This window comes from Acinonyx jubatus, chromosome D1, assembly GCF_027475565.1.
Source record: "Acinonyx jubatus isolate Ajub_Pintada_27869175 chromosome D1, VMU_Ajub_asm_v1.0, whole genome shotgun sequence".
Lineage (NCBI taxonomy): Eukaryota > Metazoa > Chordata > Mammalia > Carnivora > Felidae > Acinonyx > Acinonyx jubatus.
Window position 1 is genome coordinate 2,780,642 of NC_069390.1, and position 16,323 is coordinate 2,796,964.

General features: G+C 57.2%; 1 protein-coding gene across 11 annotated transcripts in view; it reads left to right on the top strand.

The window, feature by feature from the left end:
• The window catches only part of SHANK2 (SH3 and multiple ankyrin repeat domains 2), a 500,122-nt gene that overhangs the window by 69,689 nt on the left and 414,110 nt on the right, over positions 1-16,323 (top strand). For all 11 annotated transcript variants that reach the window (XM_053202783.1, XM_053202784.1, XM_027045494.2 and 8 more), the window contains one exon: positions 1,913-2,132. In XM_053202783.1, coding sequence (XP_053058758.1) covers positions 1,926-2,132 — 207 coding nt within the window. In that variant the 5' untranslated portion in view covers positions 1,913-1,925. The remainder of the gene's footprint in view (positions 1-1,912; positions 2,133-16,323) is intronic.

Sequence of the window (16,323 nt, forward strand, 5' to 3'; positions counted from 1 at the left end):
CGGCTCTGACGTTTTAATTCGGAATCACACTGGTGTTAACTTTGGGGATTTTAACCGAAAACTAAGGATCCTCCTGGGTGATTGGGGCGATCGTGTCACTGGCCCGGTGACCCTCTGCGGGTGGTCTAGGGAGAGATGACTCTGGTCGGACTCTCGCACTCGTGGTGCAAGGGCCGGAAGGTAACTGCCACCAACCAGGAGAGCCCGGGGCAGAGCTGGAGAGCCCCCTGGGGCCCACGCCGCTGTCCCCAGCATCGCCTGAGCCTCCCGATGGTCACCACAAACCAGAAATCTGGCTTCTCGTATGAAACCCTTAGGTTTGCAAACATTTAAAGCCCCACGCAGGCCAAACAAAACAGGGTCTGTTGGCCACGCGATGGTGGCCCCTTCCCCAAGGACGGTGCAGACCCGCTGGGCAGTAAGGAGCCCTTGACCCTGGTCAGGGCCTCTCCATTCCCCTGGCGAGGGGGTGCGTTTCTGGAGGGGCTTCTTTGCTTTGTTGGGCCTCCTGTGTACCTGGGTGTCTGGTGACCCCGGGAAAGTCTTGGGGGGGGTGCCCCTGGTGGCTGCCTGCGCCCCAGGACTGACCCCATGGGCAGAGCAGTGGAACCTTCCACAGGGTGTTTGCTGTCATTAAACGAACTCTGGAAGTAAACAGTGCGAGCCGGTTTTCCCACGATGAACACAGAGCTGACGCTGGGTGATCTGTGCCCCACCTGGGGCTTTCCTGAGCCTCCCGGGGTCACGAAACATGAGAGCGGGGGCCACGCACCCCAGCACCTGCCGGGCCTGGCGCCTGGGCCAGATGGCAGGCGTGCTGCTCTGTCCCCCTCTCTCCTGAAAATGGCTGGGTATTTGGTGTGGGGTCCTCATGTGTGTGGGGGGCCCCTTCACGCTCACAGCTGTGCCCTCCGCGGGAAGATGCCAGGATTTAACCAGGCTGTCCCTGAACGGTCAGGGTGGCCTACCTCCCTGGGTGCTCAGGACAGCCCTGATTTTGCAGGGAACAACCTGCCCACGTTCCGTGTGCACAGGGACTTGACCTCTTTCACAGAGTTCACGTACAAGTGGTGTTGGCTGCTTTGGCACGGCACCCCCCGGTTCCCCCCGGCTTTTGTCCTCACCTCTCCGGAGCCCTGCCCACAGGGATGGGGGTGTCATTTGGCAGCCTGCTCCCAGAATTATGTCTACATCCTTCTCTGCCCTTCAGCGGCCGTGGTCCGAGGGCCAGTCGGTGCCCCGACCCGGTCTTTGCTGGGGAGCCTCTGCTTGGTGGCACAAAGGCTGTACTTCCAGCTGCCACAGACTTTTGGGGACCCCTGGGTCTCCCCGCATCAGCCTGCTCACGACTTCAGCTCTGCCAGAGTCCTGGGCATGGGACGATCTCCCCTCTGAGCCTGGCCTTGCCTTTCTGTTCTGTTCTGTTTTTGCATGTTACCTATCGTTTCTCTGTGTTTGAAGCAGAGGGGTTATTACGACATGAACTTGGTACCTTTGTTACCCGAGCCTGCGTTTCTTCCTCTCCTGCTGCCCTGTCCTGATAGAAAGACAAAAGGGAGTTTTTCTTCCTTACCTTGGGAGGCTTCCAGCTGCCCCTGGGGCTCCTCGGTTAGTCCCCGTGAGCTTTGGTCATAGCCACCGCTAGTTAGGGCTCCCTCCGCGTGCCGGGTTTCCCAGCTCTGGGCAGAGCCTGTGGGCCCCCACGCGGGTCCTGGCCGCCTCCTGGCCCGGGGTTCCGGAGAGCACTGGGGGTGCCGAGTTCTCCCCGCCTTCGGAGGTCTGTGCATCACTCAACGGTGGCCCGGCCGCCCGTGCAGGGCCGTGAACCCGGGACGCCAGCCTCCGCGAGCGCTGGGGTTTGCCTGTCCTTTTCACGTTGCCTCCTTGTTCTCCTTCTCCCCGCTCCTTACAGACACAGGGCAGCCATGCCGCGTAGCCCGACGTCCAGCGAGGACGAGATGGCCCAGAGCTTCTCCGACTACTCCGTGGGGTCGGAGTCGGACAGCTCCAAAGAAGAAACCATCTATGACACCATCCGGGCCACAGCGGAGAAGCCCAGCGCCCCCAGGATGGAGGAGAGCCAGGGCCACGCGGTGGTGATCCGTATCCTCATCCAGGACCTGCAGCAGACGGTAGGCCCCGTTGCTCGTTTCGGTCAATGCCAAGCGTGCCTGCGGGCGGCCTCTGCACGGCCCGTCCTGGTGGCGCCCCACACGGTGTGCGCCTGCTTCGCCCTCCCTCCTCCCCATCAGCTGCCTTCGCCGGCACGCTGGCACCTCGGTGCCCTTGCTGAGCACCTGCTGTGTGCCGGGGGGCGGGGGAGCCCAGGCCTCGAGGGCACGGGGACCAGCCTTGCCGAGGAAATGCACACAGCGGACGCGTGGGCAGGCGGGGCCTCCGGCACCCGAGGGGGCCCTGCCTCTTCCTCCGCTGCTCTGTGCTCAGCGTGGCATGGCCCCCGGGGTCCTGTGCTCCTTCTCGCTTGCCAGGCTGTGCTAGCTCTGTCCGGCCTGCCCCTCCCTGCACCGCCCACTGCCGACTCCCAGTTGTCCCTCAGGGTCTGGGCCCCATACCTGGGGTGGCCCCGGTAGCCCTTGGGGCTTCTCGTTGGCCCCGGCCCTGGCGTGTGCCCTGCCTTGCGCTCGTTTGGTTCCCGTGGGCCCTTGCTGGTGGGCCTGCCTGTGTGGCTGCTGCCTGGAGGGTCGGCTCATGGGGACACGGGCGGGGCTGGGGTTGTCGGAGCCGCTGTGTGAGGCGTTGGTGCCGTGGGGGAGGCGGAATATGTCACCCGAGACCGTGAGCACCCCCGGGTGCGGGGTGTGGGGTGCGGGGCACCCGTCAGGCTGGGCCGGGCGGAGTCTGGGGCACACGGTGACACCAAGAGAGGCGGTCAGAGGCTGGCAGACCCACGGCCAGGCCGAGCAGGTGCACCCAGTGGCGACAGTTCTGTTGTATCCGTGCGTCAGGTGACCTGGTCTCTGAGCACAGCCCTTTCTCCCCTGGGCTCCCCTTTGGGGTGGGACTCAGGGGGCACCCGGGTGAGATGTGGGTCATCTCACGCTCTCTGTTTTCCTCGTCTCTGTCGGTCGTGTGCGGGTGTGGACCCTGCACGCTTCAGGTTGAAGGCAGCGGGAGCAGCGGGTGGTGTGGACGGCCTGTGGGGTGCTCGGGGGGGCGGGCCCGGAGCTCTGCGTCCACCCTTTGTGCTAAAGAGCAGAGTCCCTGGGCCGAGGCCGCAGTGGGGAGGGGGTCCTCTCAGGATCAGAGGAAGTGGCCGGTGTCCCCCCCTTTGCGCACATCAGGCCCCCGCCTTCCGGCACCGTGGGGTCTGCTACATTGGCTCAGTACCTCGGAGCGCGGGGTCTCCCCTTGTCTAGGGGGAGCAGCTCCAGCAGGACACTGTCCTCTCCAGAGCAGGCCTGGGGGTGCTGGGGTGCATCCTGCTGACCTGTCGCCCACGAGCGGGGTCAGCCAGATGCCGCACCTTCCGGAAGATGCTCCAGAGTGGATCCCGCGGCACTGCAGGCCGCGGGCCACCTGGCAACACAGGTGTGGCTTTCAGGAGGGCAGGACGGCGTTGAGGCGTTCTGTCTTCTGCGTCGTTTACCATCTCTTACAAAAGTTACTCCTTATAAAGACGTCAGGTGTTGGGAAAGCACAGACACCAGCCCCAGAGTGGCTGCAGCGAGCATTGGGTCACATCCTGCACGCGACTCTCCGGAAGGTGACAGGTGACGGGGTCTGTGCGTACGGACGGAAGCGGGTCGGGGAACACGGGCCGCTGGCAAACCAACGTCGCGTGGTTTTATGTTAACATAAGAGGAGAGAAAGACAGTGAAGGAAGTGCTGAACTTGAGCGATTCCTGGGCTGGAGGAGACTCTTTCCAAATCAATCCGTTAACGTAAACAATTATGAAACGCTGGAAGGATGGAGATTTCGTTGTTGTCCCTGATTACGGTTTTCCCCTCCTTTTCTCCTACCATAAGGAACTTGGCACGCTCTCATCTCGTTGGGGTAAATTAAGCTAATTGGAGCGATAAACAGACTTCCAGACATCAGGTGCTTAACACGGAGACGCTGGACTTCTTTCTCTCAAACCAGCCCGCTGGACCGACGGGGATGAGGACACAGAGATTCTGTTCCACACAGTCGTCCAGGGACCCAGACCCCTTCCGCTCAGTGGCCGGGCTACCCCTGGGCTCTGGAGCCCTCCCCGGGTCCCCTGACCTGCCCAGAGGGTGAGGGTGTAGAGAACTGGGACACGTCACTTCCCCGACCATCCCGGTTCCTCGGAGGCTGCATTTGACTGCATGGGAGGCTGGGAAACGGAGTTTGGCTCTGAGCCTAGGAAGGAAGAGGTTGGTGTTGTGACAAACGGGGAGCTGGTTGTACAGGTGTGCACACACACACACATGCGCACGCTCACGCACATGTGCACACACGCACACTCACGCACACACAAGTATATATGTACAGGCACACATACACTCATGCACATGCACACGCACACACACATGTACAGGCACACACATGCACACTCACGTACACACACGCACATATGCACAGGCACATGTTCACACGTATGCACATGTGCACACACCCACACGCACACGCAGCCGTGCACACATGTGCACACTCACGCACACACAAGTACACATGTACAGGCACACATACGCTCATGCACACACACACACACATACAGGCACACACATGCACATTCATGTACATGTGCACACATGCACACACACGCACAGGTACATGTTCACACGTATGCACATGTGCACACACCCACACATGCCCACTCATGCAGCCGTGCACACATGTGCACACTCACGCACACACAAATACACATGGGCAGGCACACATACACTCATGCACACGGACACACACACACGTACAGGCACATGCACGTACTTGCACACGCACAGGTACATGTTCACACGTATGCACATGTGCACACATCCACACACACCCACTCATGCAACCGTGCACACTCATGCACACACAAGGCACACATGTACAGGCACACATGCATGCACACGCACACACGTGCACACAGCCACACATGTAAGACACACACACATACAGGCACACACAAGCACACTCATGTACACGTGCACACCCACCCACACGTGCACTCATACACACACATGCACACGCAGGCACACATACGGGCACATCACACACGCACGCTCACGCACCCCCCTCTGCTCCCCCACCTCCCGAGTCTCGTGGGTGCAGACCTGTCTGCTCACTGTCACCGTCCATCCCGCCGTCCCGCTTCAGAGCTCAGGAGCCTCCTGGTCTGGTCTGGCTTCCAGGGGGAGCACCAGCCAGCTGTGTCTGTTTGTAGTTCTGTTTCTTTTATTCTCCTCTTAACTGGAGGGACGTAACTGTCCAGTGGTGCCTTTCAGGAAGCGTTCCTGTGGCCCTGCTTCCTCGGTGGCCGTGCTGTCGGTCTGCGGCAGTCCTGGGCTCTAACGTCGCCTCGAAGCAGCGAGTCCTGAGGTGCTGCTGTAGGGGGCGCTGGCTTCCTGCAGGCCTGTGGTCACCACGTTTGCGTCCACAGGTCCGTACGTAGCCTTGCTTATGTGTATTCGTGTGTGAAGATGTTTTATTTAATACACGCCCTTGACTCATGAACCCTGAACACCGACAGTGCCACCGCTCAGGCCTGGACGGAGCTCGTGCCACAGGGGAGAAGCACACGGGGCACGTGGCCGTCCTGTGCTTAGACCGCATGGCGCCATCTCTGCACTGTGCCTCCGACCGTGGGAAACCAAAAAATCACCAGCAGGAGCACAAAAACGGGCCCTGAGGAGGGCCCAGAAGGACTCTGGTGTGCAGGACGCAGGATGAGCTGAATGAACCAAAAAGCCTGTCGCCGTCTCACTCTACCTTGCCCGGAGCGTGCAGATCGGACGCCACAAACGCTTGGCCGCTGCGTAAGTGGTCACGGGAGAGCCACGGATGCTGACTTGGGGACACAGACGAACGTTAATGAGCGGGCAGACCCCCAAATGTGGAATCCGCGAATAAGGAGAATCAACTGGGCGTGTGTCCCTGTGGTTTTCATGTCGATTTCTCCGTGCGCCGTCGGAGGCAGGACTCCTTCCCACCTCACCCCACAGCTTCGGGGACGTCGCTCGGCTGCGTCCCGTCGGTGACCTGAGTTTTTCCTTCTTTAACCGGCTCCCTAACGAAGTGGCCTCGGTTCCCGTACGGGAAGCGTTTGGTGCCGGCCGTTCTGTTTCTCCCGGAAAAGCGTCCCACCTGCAGATTCTGTTTGCCCCTCGTTTCTGGGAGGTTTTCTTACACGCCATCTGGGTTTCCGCGTTGCCGGTTGGGCTCTGTGTTTCTTGGACAGCATCGCCGTCACCTGGGTTTCTCCGTCTGCCTTTTCTCTGATGGCCTTCATCGCTGGTTCCTCCTTGTCCTCTGCGATTGTCTCGGGTCCTCCTTTATGGTGTTTCCACTTGGACCCACTCTGTTCTGCGATCCCTGATTGAATGTGGTTGTGTGATTTCGGATTTCCGTTTGATTTCGCAGCCCTGCGTGGGCCCATCTTGAAGGCTATTCTTTTCAGCTCTTGGTGTTTTTACTAGGTTTTCTGGCTTCTTCTTTGCCCTTTGTAGGTCTTCCTTCTTTTAATTGGGGCGCGCTCACTCTGGACGAATGCGTGTCTGATTCCCACGTGCCTTCCCGCCTATTTTCCTTGTCTCCTCTGTGGCATGTCTTTGCTGTCTCTGGGCTGCCTCTGCCTGGCGTGTCCACTTTGGCAGAAACTTGCTGTCTTTCTGGTGTTCTGGTTGCGTGTGGGTGAACCGTCCTCAGCTCCCTCCCGTCCTGATGCCCAATGTCCTGCAGACGCATTCCCTCGAGGGGAAACCCCGGGTCCCGTAACGGCACCGTGGGCCAGTGTATTAAGGTGTTTTTGTTTTCCTGTGACGATGCTGCTTATTAAATTTGTGTGCACAATTTTGTCCCGTCCTTTTTTCGTTATTATTGAAATTTTAGTTAGTTGACCTACAGCCCGATGTTGGTCTCAGGAGCAGAATTCAGTGACTCGCCCCTTATGTGCAACACCCAGCGCTCAGCGCACGTGCCGTCCTTAACGCCCCTCCCCCGTCTAGCCCACCCCCCCCCCACCTCCCTCCACCAACCCTCAGTTTGTTCTCTGTCATGAAGAGTCTCTTGAGGTCTGTTTCCTTTTCTTCTCTCGCTCTCTGCCCTCCTGTTCCTCTGTTTTGTTTCTTCAATTCCGCGTACGAGTGAAGTCCTACGGTACTTGTCTTTCTTGGGTCGGTTATTTCGCTTAGCGTACGAAACTCTCGTTCCGTCCACGTGGTGGCAAATGGCGGCATTTCCCTCTTTTTTATAGCCAGGTAATATTCTACTGTGTGTATAAACCACATCTTTATTCCTTCATCAGTCTGTGGACACTGGGGCTCTTTCCATCCTTTGGCTGTTGTCGATAGTGCTGCTGTAAACACCGGGGTGCATGTGCCCCTTCGAAACAGCACACCTGTATCCCTTGTAGTGCGATTGCTGGGTCGTAGGGTAGTTCTATTTCTAATTTTTTGAGGACCCTCCACACTGTTTTCCAGAGCGGCTGCACCAGCTTGCATTCCCACCAGCAGTGCAAAAGAGACCCTCTCTCTCCGCATCCTCGCCAACATCTGTCGTTGCCTGAGTTGCTCATGGGAGCCATTCTGACCGGTGGCAGGTGTTGTCTCACTGTGGTTTTGATTTGCATTTCCCAGATGATGAGTGACGTGGAGCATGTTTTCGTGTGTCGGTCGGCCATCTGGAGGTCTTTGGAGAAGTGTCTACTCATGTCTTCTAACCATTTCTTCACTGGATTGTTTTTGGGGTGTTGAGTTTGATAGATTCTTTATTGATTTTGGATACTGACCCTTTATCTGAGATGTTGTTTGCAGGGGCACTGGGTGGCTCAGTCGGTTAAGCATCTGACTTCGGCTCAGGTCATGATCTCATAGTTTGTGGGTTCGAGCCCCACGTCGGGCTCTGTGCGGACAGCTCGGAGCCTGGAGCCTGATTCGGATTCTGTGTCTCCCTCTCGCTCTGCCCCTCCCCCGCTTGTGCTCTGTCTCTCTTTGTCTCTCAAAAATAGACCTTAAAAAAAAGATGTCGTTGGCCAATATCTCCTCCCGTTCCGTCGGTTGCCTTTTAGTTTCGTTGAGTGTTTCCTTCGCTGTGCAGAAGCTTTTTTATCTTGATGAAGCCCCAACAGTTCGCATGATGTGTGTTATTTCAGTTAGTTTGTGTAACAACCTGATGTGGGCTGTGTTGTTGACGTACTTACTAAACACACAAAGTGAGCACAGTGTGTAACCACCATGGGACGAAGTGACGGGACGTCACCCGTGCCCCAAGGCCCCGTGACGCCCTCCTGGTCCCAGTTGACAGGTGAGTAGCAGGTGGCCTGGGACACAACGGCCTGCAGCCTCCAGACCTGCCAGAAGCTGGTGTTTGCTGTGGCCAGCGGGCAGCCTTGCAGAAGGCGCGGCACGGGGTCGGGTGCGTCTGAGACGCTCGGGGTCACATCCCCCACCGTCCGCCCGTGTTTTGGGGCACAGCACCAAAGGTCTCGAGCCGGGGCTGTGCAGGCTGGCCATGCAGGCGGGACCAGGCGACAGCAAATGCCCTTTAAACCTCTGTTACCTTGATCGGTCTCCTTGGTCACAGCTGGCAGTGTCTACACCCGGGAGGCCCTCACTGGTGGCAACGGAGAGAGAGTCCACGGCTGTTGAGACACTCCACGGATAGTGAGCAAGGGGTGTGGGACATTGAAGAGGTCAACACGACGCCGGGTCAGGCGGACACAGGGCAGTGGGAGCCTGCCTGGAAGCCCGAGTCCCACCTCTGCCTGCCATGACCTCTTCCTGGCGGGTGGCGTGGGGGACTTGTGCCCCCCCCCACCCCAGGATTCTGACCGCTCTGCCAGCGGCTTCGGGAACCTGTCAAGAATTACCGATGGAGAGACACCTACTCTCCAGGCCCGCAGTTACAAAGGTCCGCCAGGGTTCGGTCTCTACTCCCAAGAGTATGATTGTTTCCGGAACCTTCTAAAGATCACCTGTCTTCACTTTGTTCTCAGCAAACAAAGCCCCTGGAGGCTGAGCGCACAACTCCCACGGGTGTGAGCTCCAGCAACAAAGCAGCCATTGTTCCCGCGTGTAGACCGTGCCAGGCCGGGTCCTGCGCAGGGGACGTGAGCCGGACCCTGGAATCCTGCCCGGCGGAGCCGTGCGAGTTGCCATGGCCGGTTTGTCACCCCTGTGCCTACCCACCCGAGGGGAGGTGGTGTCTCCAGGAGCTGTGAGGCTGTCCCTCTTCCGCCCCAGGGGCGTCTGGACCTGTCTCTTCTCCCAGAGTGACTGTGGTCCTAAGTCTCCCCCCTCAGTGGGATGACGTTCCCCGCCTCTGAGCGGGAGCCCCCGGCAGGGCTCACCTGCCTTCAGAAGCCCCTCCAGGCCCCCTGGAGCGAGGCGCACAGTCCGGGTGGGCCTGGGGCACGGTGACCAGGGTCCCTTTGCTCCAGGCCGCTGCACAACGCACGGGGGCTCACTGTGGGCCCCAAGGCTACACCCGTCAGCAAACCCGGCCTTTTAAGCCAGTGGCATGTGCCCCAAACAGCACAAACTGCAGTCCTTCTGTGATTTATAGTTTCAGGGAAGGTGGGTTTGGAAGCGGGAGCAGAGCTGGCCCCGAGTGCACGGCGGCCCGGTTTCTGCCGCGCACCGAGTGGCCTGTCACGAGGAGGAGCTCGGGGCTGGGCCGTGTCGTGCTTTCCTCGGGTGCGCCCAGCGCCACCTCCGGGTTTGGCCCCGAGTCACTCCGTGGAGGCTGCCAGCCCACGTGTCCGTCACCACTGCCCGTCTGAACGGGTCCACGGAGGCGCAGGGACTGGCCGCCTCCTGGCAGAAGCTGCGGGAAAACACGTCTCTCCTTTTCTGCTTCGTAGATGCTTCCATTTATTATGTAAGTGTGCCCAGCTTTGGTGTTTCGTGTAGGAAAAACCATCTCGGCCGTGGTCCTGACCCCCTGGAAGACACTTCGGCGCCACCCATCCATCCATCCTGTCTCTCTGTCTCCCCCACGGTCAGTCACTCGAACCTCCTCCACCAAAGCAGCAGCCCGTCGCGTCTTCGTGGCTCCCGCCTCCCCACCGCACACATCGGCTGACCGGGACTCTCCACTGTCTATCACTTGCTTCCAAATGGACTGTTTGGTTTCCAAGCGACCTTGGCCCTTCTGCGTAACACTGAGGGTCAAAACAGAACTCCCGGAGCAGCGAGGTCCCACCTTCCCCAGGTTTTAATCCCTTCCTCACCTTTTCTCGCAGAGACACCACTGCATTTGCTTTTCGTATCTGAGGTTCCTGTGATTTTGAATGTTAGGACTTCTTCACCCGTCTTGGCAATTTCTGAGCCCCTAGTGCTCCCTACTGGCCTCTCGTTCTACAGAGACCGTCCATCGTGACGGAAGGTTCTAGAAGATCCGGGCAGGGATGGCTTCCTACCTTGCAGAGCTCCTTTTGAGCGCGTCATTGGGCACATGCTAACTCCTTGCACTTGGCCCCTCGGGAGGTGAGCGCTGGTGTCTTCTCGCATGGGGTCCGGACCTCTGGAAACCAGCCGCCCCCCAGGTCCCCTTCACGGAAGTGTGTCCTAGGACTGTCTTTCCGGAGGGGGCTTGGGTTGGGGATCCCCCTGCCTGGCTCTCCGCAGCACTCTGGCCCTGAGTGGATCAGTGCTGTCAAGACTTGTCTCCCATCCAAACCAGATTCCTTTGCTGGGAATCCCTCCCCTCCCCTAGACATTCCCACCTTCTACTTAACTCTCACATGAAGCTCGGGAGTCCCAGGGCTCACTCCATGCCCTTCCCACACTCAGGGCCTCAGTTACCATGTCTGAGCGACGGATGGCCACAGCCACGGCCGCGCCTCCAGCTCTGACCTCTGTCCCGGGGGCCGGAGTGCACCCCCTTGACAGCTGCTCAGCTGAAAGGTCACGCTGCCTGAAAGGGGTGCCGGGACCCTCCCTTCCTCTCTCTCCAATCCCCCACGCCTGGTCCCACTGCTGTTCCCCCTCTCAGCTAGTGGTTAGCCTTGAAAAAACAACTTTATTAAGGTACAATTTATAAGCCGTAAGAGGCACTCCTCTTAAGGATACCCACGCAGGGACGTTCAGGGAATTTGCTGAGTCGTGCAGCCATCACCGCCCTCTGCGTCGGGGATCTTCCCATTCACCGCCTGCTCGCAGCTCGTCCTCGCCCACGTCCAGCCCCTGCGTCCACTACCCTGCGTCGTGTCTCTGTGGTCGCCCTGTTGTGGGCATTCGGTGTTCATGGGGTCATGCAGGATGCCGATTCCGTGTCTGGTTTCTTTCACGCAGTGGAAGAGATTTGAGGCTCATCCACCTTGTCTCCTTTCTACTGGCAAGGAGCATTCCGTCGATGGACGGGCCACACCTTGCTGTCCACGTTTTGGCCGTGAACTTCTGATTCTGTCGTCCGAGCCAGCATGCAGGGGTCCATCCCTGCCAGACGCCTTACCAGTCCAATGCCGGGTCCTGTCCTGAGCCCTCTGTGTCCCTTGGACCCCAGCTATCCTGTCCACCTCCGTCACCCTGCCGTCTGTATCCCCGCCTTTCCCCCTGGCCCAGGAGAGCCCACCCAGCAGGAGACGCTCGTAGCGTAAACACAGTTCCACCGCGTCCTGTCGGTCTCCCCCAGGAGCCCTTAGGGTTTCAAGGATAAGGATCAAATGCTTACCCGGTGTGCCTCCCCTGTCCCCACCGATCCTCCATGAGGTGGCCTCGTGGCCCTTGCTTCCCCTGCGCCCCCAGCACAGCTGTGATTCCGCAGGTACACGCTCACGTGACTCCTTGGCCAGCGTCTCTCTCCGCCGGGGCTCCCGGTCTGTCTTGTGTGTCCTTGTGCCCCAGCGACTGGTGCGGCTGAATGAACACTGTCACTGAGAGAGTGAATGACATCATCTGAACCCTCGTCTCCGACCAGTGAGGAGGGGACATCTGAGCAGAGCTGCTGTGGAAGGCTTGGTGCAGAGTGCATGACCTCGTTAATATTTGAGAAGGGGGATCTTGGCTTCTCTGGGTCGTGGGGTCCACAAGGAAGGAAGGAAGCAGAAGCGGGTAGGAGGCTCCTGCAAGAAGCCAGGGGCGTTGATGAAGGCGGAGGCCCGCGGACAGGTTCCTGATGACAAAGCCGGTGGGATCGGAGGAGGTGTCACTCTTGCACGAGAGTGTGGTCTGGCCTTCCGAACGGTCCTTAATTGTGACGTATGTCAACAAGTTTTAAAATGCGATGCCTGTGTCTCGACAGTCTCTCAGTACAGGGGAGAAACAATATCTTGCAAAAATTGAGCTGGAATTCGCCTTCTATACAGTTTGCCCATGAGAAGCGTACGGTTCAACAGATTTTAGTAAATTCCCAGATGAGTGTACCTGTTGGCTGCAGTTACTCTGGGAACATTCTCATCACCCCGGAAGGAAACCCTCTGCCCCTCAGCAGTCAGCCCCCCATCCCCGTGCCGCGCAGCCCCTGGCAACCACCCATCTGCTTTCCATCCTCTGGATTTGCCTCTTCTGCACATTCCCTCTCAGTGGAATCCCCCACTGTGTGGACTGGGAGACAGACCCGTGGTTTCCTTAGCTGTCTGCTTCTCCTGTGGGAGGCAAGCCCAGCATCCCTCAAGTCTGCCCCTGAGACCAGCGCTTACCACATTGGTGCCTTGAAAGCCACCATTAAATGGCCTCACGTGTCATCGAGTAGCCCAGGCAACACGGAGGTGAAAAACTCTCGCGTCCAAAAATGTGTTGGTCTTTCAGGCCGCCATTTTGATTCCAGATCTTCCTGTCTTGGAATGTATTCTTTCCTGCCCGCCCGTTTGCTGACCGAAAGGAAATTTGTTTGGGATCGTAGACTTCATTAGAAAATCAGTTGTACCTGACCCTGGCTTGAGCACATTTTCTGCCCTGAAAGAAAAGTCAGGAGGATTCAGGGGGCCGATGGAGACGATGGTGATAATGTTCTTCCTTCAAGAATTTTGACACTATGCAGTGTGGCCCAGGGCTGACTCCCATCTCCGCCAAGGAGACCCCCAAGAGGCAGAGAGATGCCTTAGGTCTTTGTATGATGCTGTTTGTTTTTTTTAATATACGGAAAACTGAAAATACAGGACAATACAAAGAATGATGTCATAAATACCATTGTATCTATCTATTATGAATCATTGACAGTGGTGAGCATTTTGTCACTTTTTTATCCTAGGATTAAAACGCTTGGCCCTATAAGGTCAAAGTCACCCTTAGTCCTCACGCCCAGCCCCCTCTCCTCAGCAGAAGCGCTGTCTTAAATTCAGTGTGAATCCCTCTTGCTCGCTGCCTGTATGTATCGGTGATCGCTGTATAGTGTTGCGTCGTGTAAAAACGAACATGTGTACCCGGCATCATACTGGGCATGTCATTTGTAACTTATTTTTTCCACCTGGCAGGTATGTTTTTGAGATTTGTCTTTTAGATCATCCATCAGTTATCCATTTATCCTTCCATCTCACCCTCCCTCTATCCCTCCCTCCCCCATCCATCCACCCCCCTATCCAACTACCCGTCCATCCCTCCCTCCCTTTACCCACCCACCCATCTCTCCATCTCTCAGTCTGTCTCTCCCTCCCTTTTTCATTACAGAAACAGATGGTCTGGATCTTTGATCTCTTCTTTGAGAGACCCTCCTGTGTCCTTTGTAGTCCCCATTTGGATCACTTTTGGGGGACGTGGAAGGCGTGGACTCTGGTTTTCTTTGTGGTTTCATTCATTGGTTGCTAAAGGCCAAAGAGAGCCCCCCGCCCTTGCCCGGCCGCCGACTTCCCTCTGCCTCCATTTACTCTGTGATGGCAGTGATGATCACCGACCTCCCTGTCCTTAAATGGAGTGGTTTACAGTTTACAGTTTTCATCAGGGAACTGGTGGGTTGTAAGTGGTTTAAAGCACGGCCAGGGCTCCAAGAGGAGGCCTTGATCATGGCAGGGCAGCTTGCTGAAGGCTGAGAGGGGCTTTACTTCCATTTCCATTATTAAAAAGACAAACAAAAATAAGACAACCCTTTTTAACCAGCATCGGTTTTGTGTTGTGAGGACTCCATGCTACATCTCCTGTTAGGTAGTAGGGTAATGTTTTATACGTGAGAGGTCAGCCTGGCTTGCCGGGGTCTCCGTAGCCCGTGTGACAAATGTCTGAGTTGCTGTGCCCTTCTGCTTAAGCTTTTCTCTCTGAGAAGGTACTGTTTGGGGAAGTGGCTTTGGTCTGGAATGATTACACATTCTGCAAAAAAAAACCCTTGGCAAATCCCACATGGTGTTGGGAACACTGTGGTTCCAAAGGCCATGCTGGTGAAGATTAGGACGTCTCCTCCTCCCCCGGTGTCCCAGGCTGATAAGAATTACCCAGAAGGTGGCCATGCCAGGGCCGAACCGTCAATATTTAATTTTCTGCGTCAGATCCAAGAGCAAGGCGCTTTTCCAGCACCTTCTGTGGTCAGATCTCTGTGACTCGTCCTGCTGGGTCTGAGTCCTGCCCGCCCATTTTTGACCTTTCTCTTCCCACACCTCCTCCCTGGATGGACGGGGGCTCGTTCCCCACAGTGTCCGTGTGGCATCCACCGCCACCTCCCCTGCCCGTCTCCCGTCCACGTCACACCCCTGACAGGGCAGCCCTCCTGGCCCATGGCTCCGTGTGCTGCTGGGACCCGGTGGGTCCGGCTCTGCCTCTGGGCCCGTGAGTTACAGCTGCACCTCTTACAGCTGTGTGGCTCTGGGAGCCGTTCTGAGTTTTCCCTGTTCCCCTCTAGACTCAGGAGCACTAGTCCCGACCTCCAGAGCCCATGAGAAGACGTGTCAGCAGCTGCAACCATGTGGCCCCAACCCCAAACGTCCTGTCCCCGACTCCGCTTCCGGGGGCCGCCTGATGATGGCCAGCAGGAGAGAAGAATTACCTCCCCTCCCTGGAGACGTGGGCCACCCCCAGATTCTGAGTGGCGCCTCTCCATTTACTGTCACCTTGACAATGGTGGAGGACCACCAGTTAGCCCCTTAAAAATCAGCCCCAGCACGTGGTTTGCCCGTCACTTCAACCGAGCATCAGGTGGTAGTTAGGCTTTTACTGTTTGAAAGGACTTATTCCGATTGGAAAAACGAATCCACGGCCACTTTATCCTTTATTAGCGTTCAGACATCCAGAAGCACCCTCATGACTCCTGGCCTTCCTTCAGCATCCATGCACGAGGCTGTCCTCAGTCAAGGTCACCCAGCATTTCCTTTTCCCTCGGAATCCCTTATTTTAATCTTCATGCCTTAGCCGTGAGGGCGCTTGCCTGTTTGTTCCCACAGGTTCCAGCCCGAGAGGTCTTTGTGCACAGCAGGGAGCAGTGTTTCCTTTGGGAACTGCCCAGTCCCGGTTTGGGTTGCCTTGGCGTTGGCTGTATTTCCGAGGTGGGCAAATCTGCGGATTGCACGTGAACAGCTCTTAAAGGCGCAAACATGCCTGAGTGTCCCTTGAAATGGCCCCTGGCAAGTTCTGTGTGTTATGGCTCTCTTATTTCTTTATTTTTAACTTTTCTTCAATGTTTATTTTTGAGAGGGTGGGGAGGGGGGGAGGGAGAAGGAGACACAGAATCCGAAGCAGGCTCCGGGCTCCGAGCTGTCAGCACAGAGCCCCACGCGGGGCTCGAACCCACGAACTACAAGATCATGACCTGAGCTGAAAGTTAGATGCTTGACTGACTGAGCCACCCAGGCTCCCCTATTATGGCTCTTTTAAACTGCATCTTAAAGGGACTGATAATGACATAAAGTATGGCCCGGAGGAAGTCTTAAATGGTGAAATGCACTTCTTTGCAATGCGTGATGTGCTCAGAAGCCTGCATTTCTTTCAGCATATCCTGAGTTCTTGCTGGATGCTGCCTGCAGGTGCTCCAAGAGCTGGGATATTTATCCTCCCTCGGGTCTGTGTGTCCAGCTCTGGGTCCCCACAGGGTGATCCAGGGAGTGTCCCCTTGGCATCACGACCCCCGAATGCTTTGGCATCCTCATTGTTTTTTTAACTCTTCCGGGTGGAAGTCAAGAGTGCAGTGGATTGAAGTGTCATCTGGGGAACACGAACGAACAGATGTGCTGGATGTAGTGGACCAAGAGTATCTGTGCCATCCGACCTTGTGGTGTCGATGGTTCTTTACTTGACCTCCAGACCGGGCACTCTCACAGTGTTTATTTTATGCAGTGT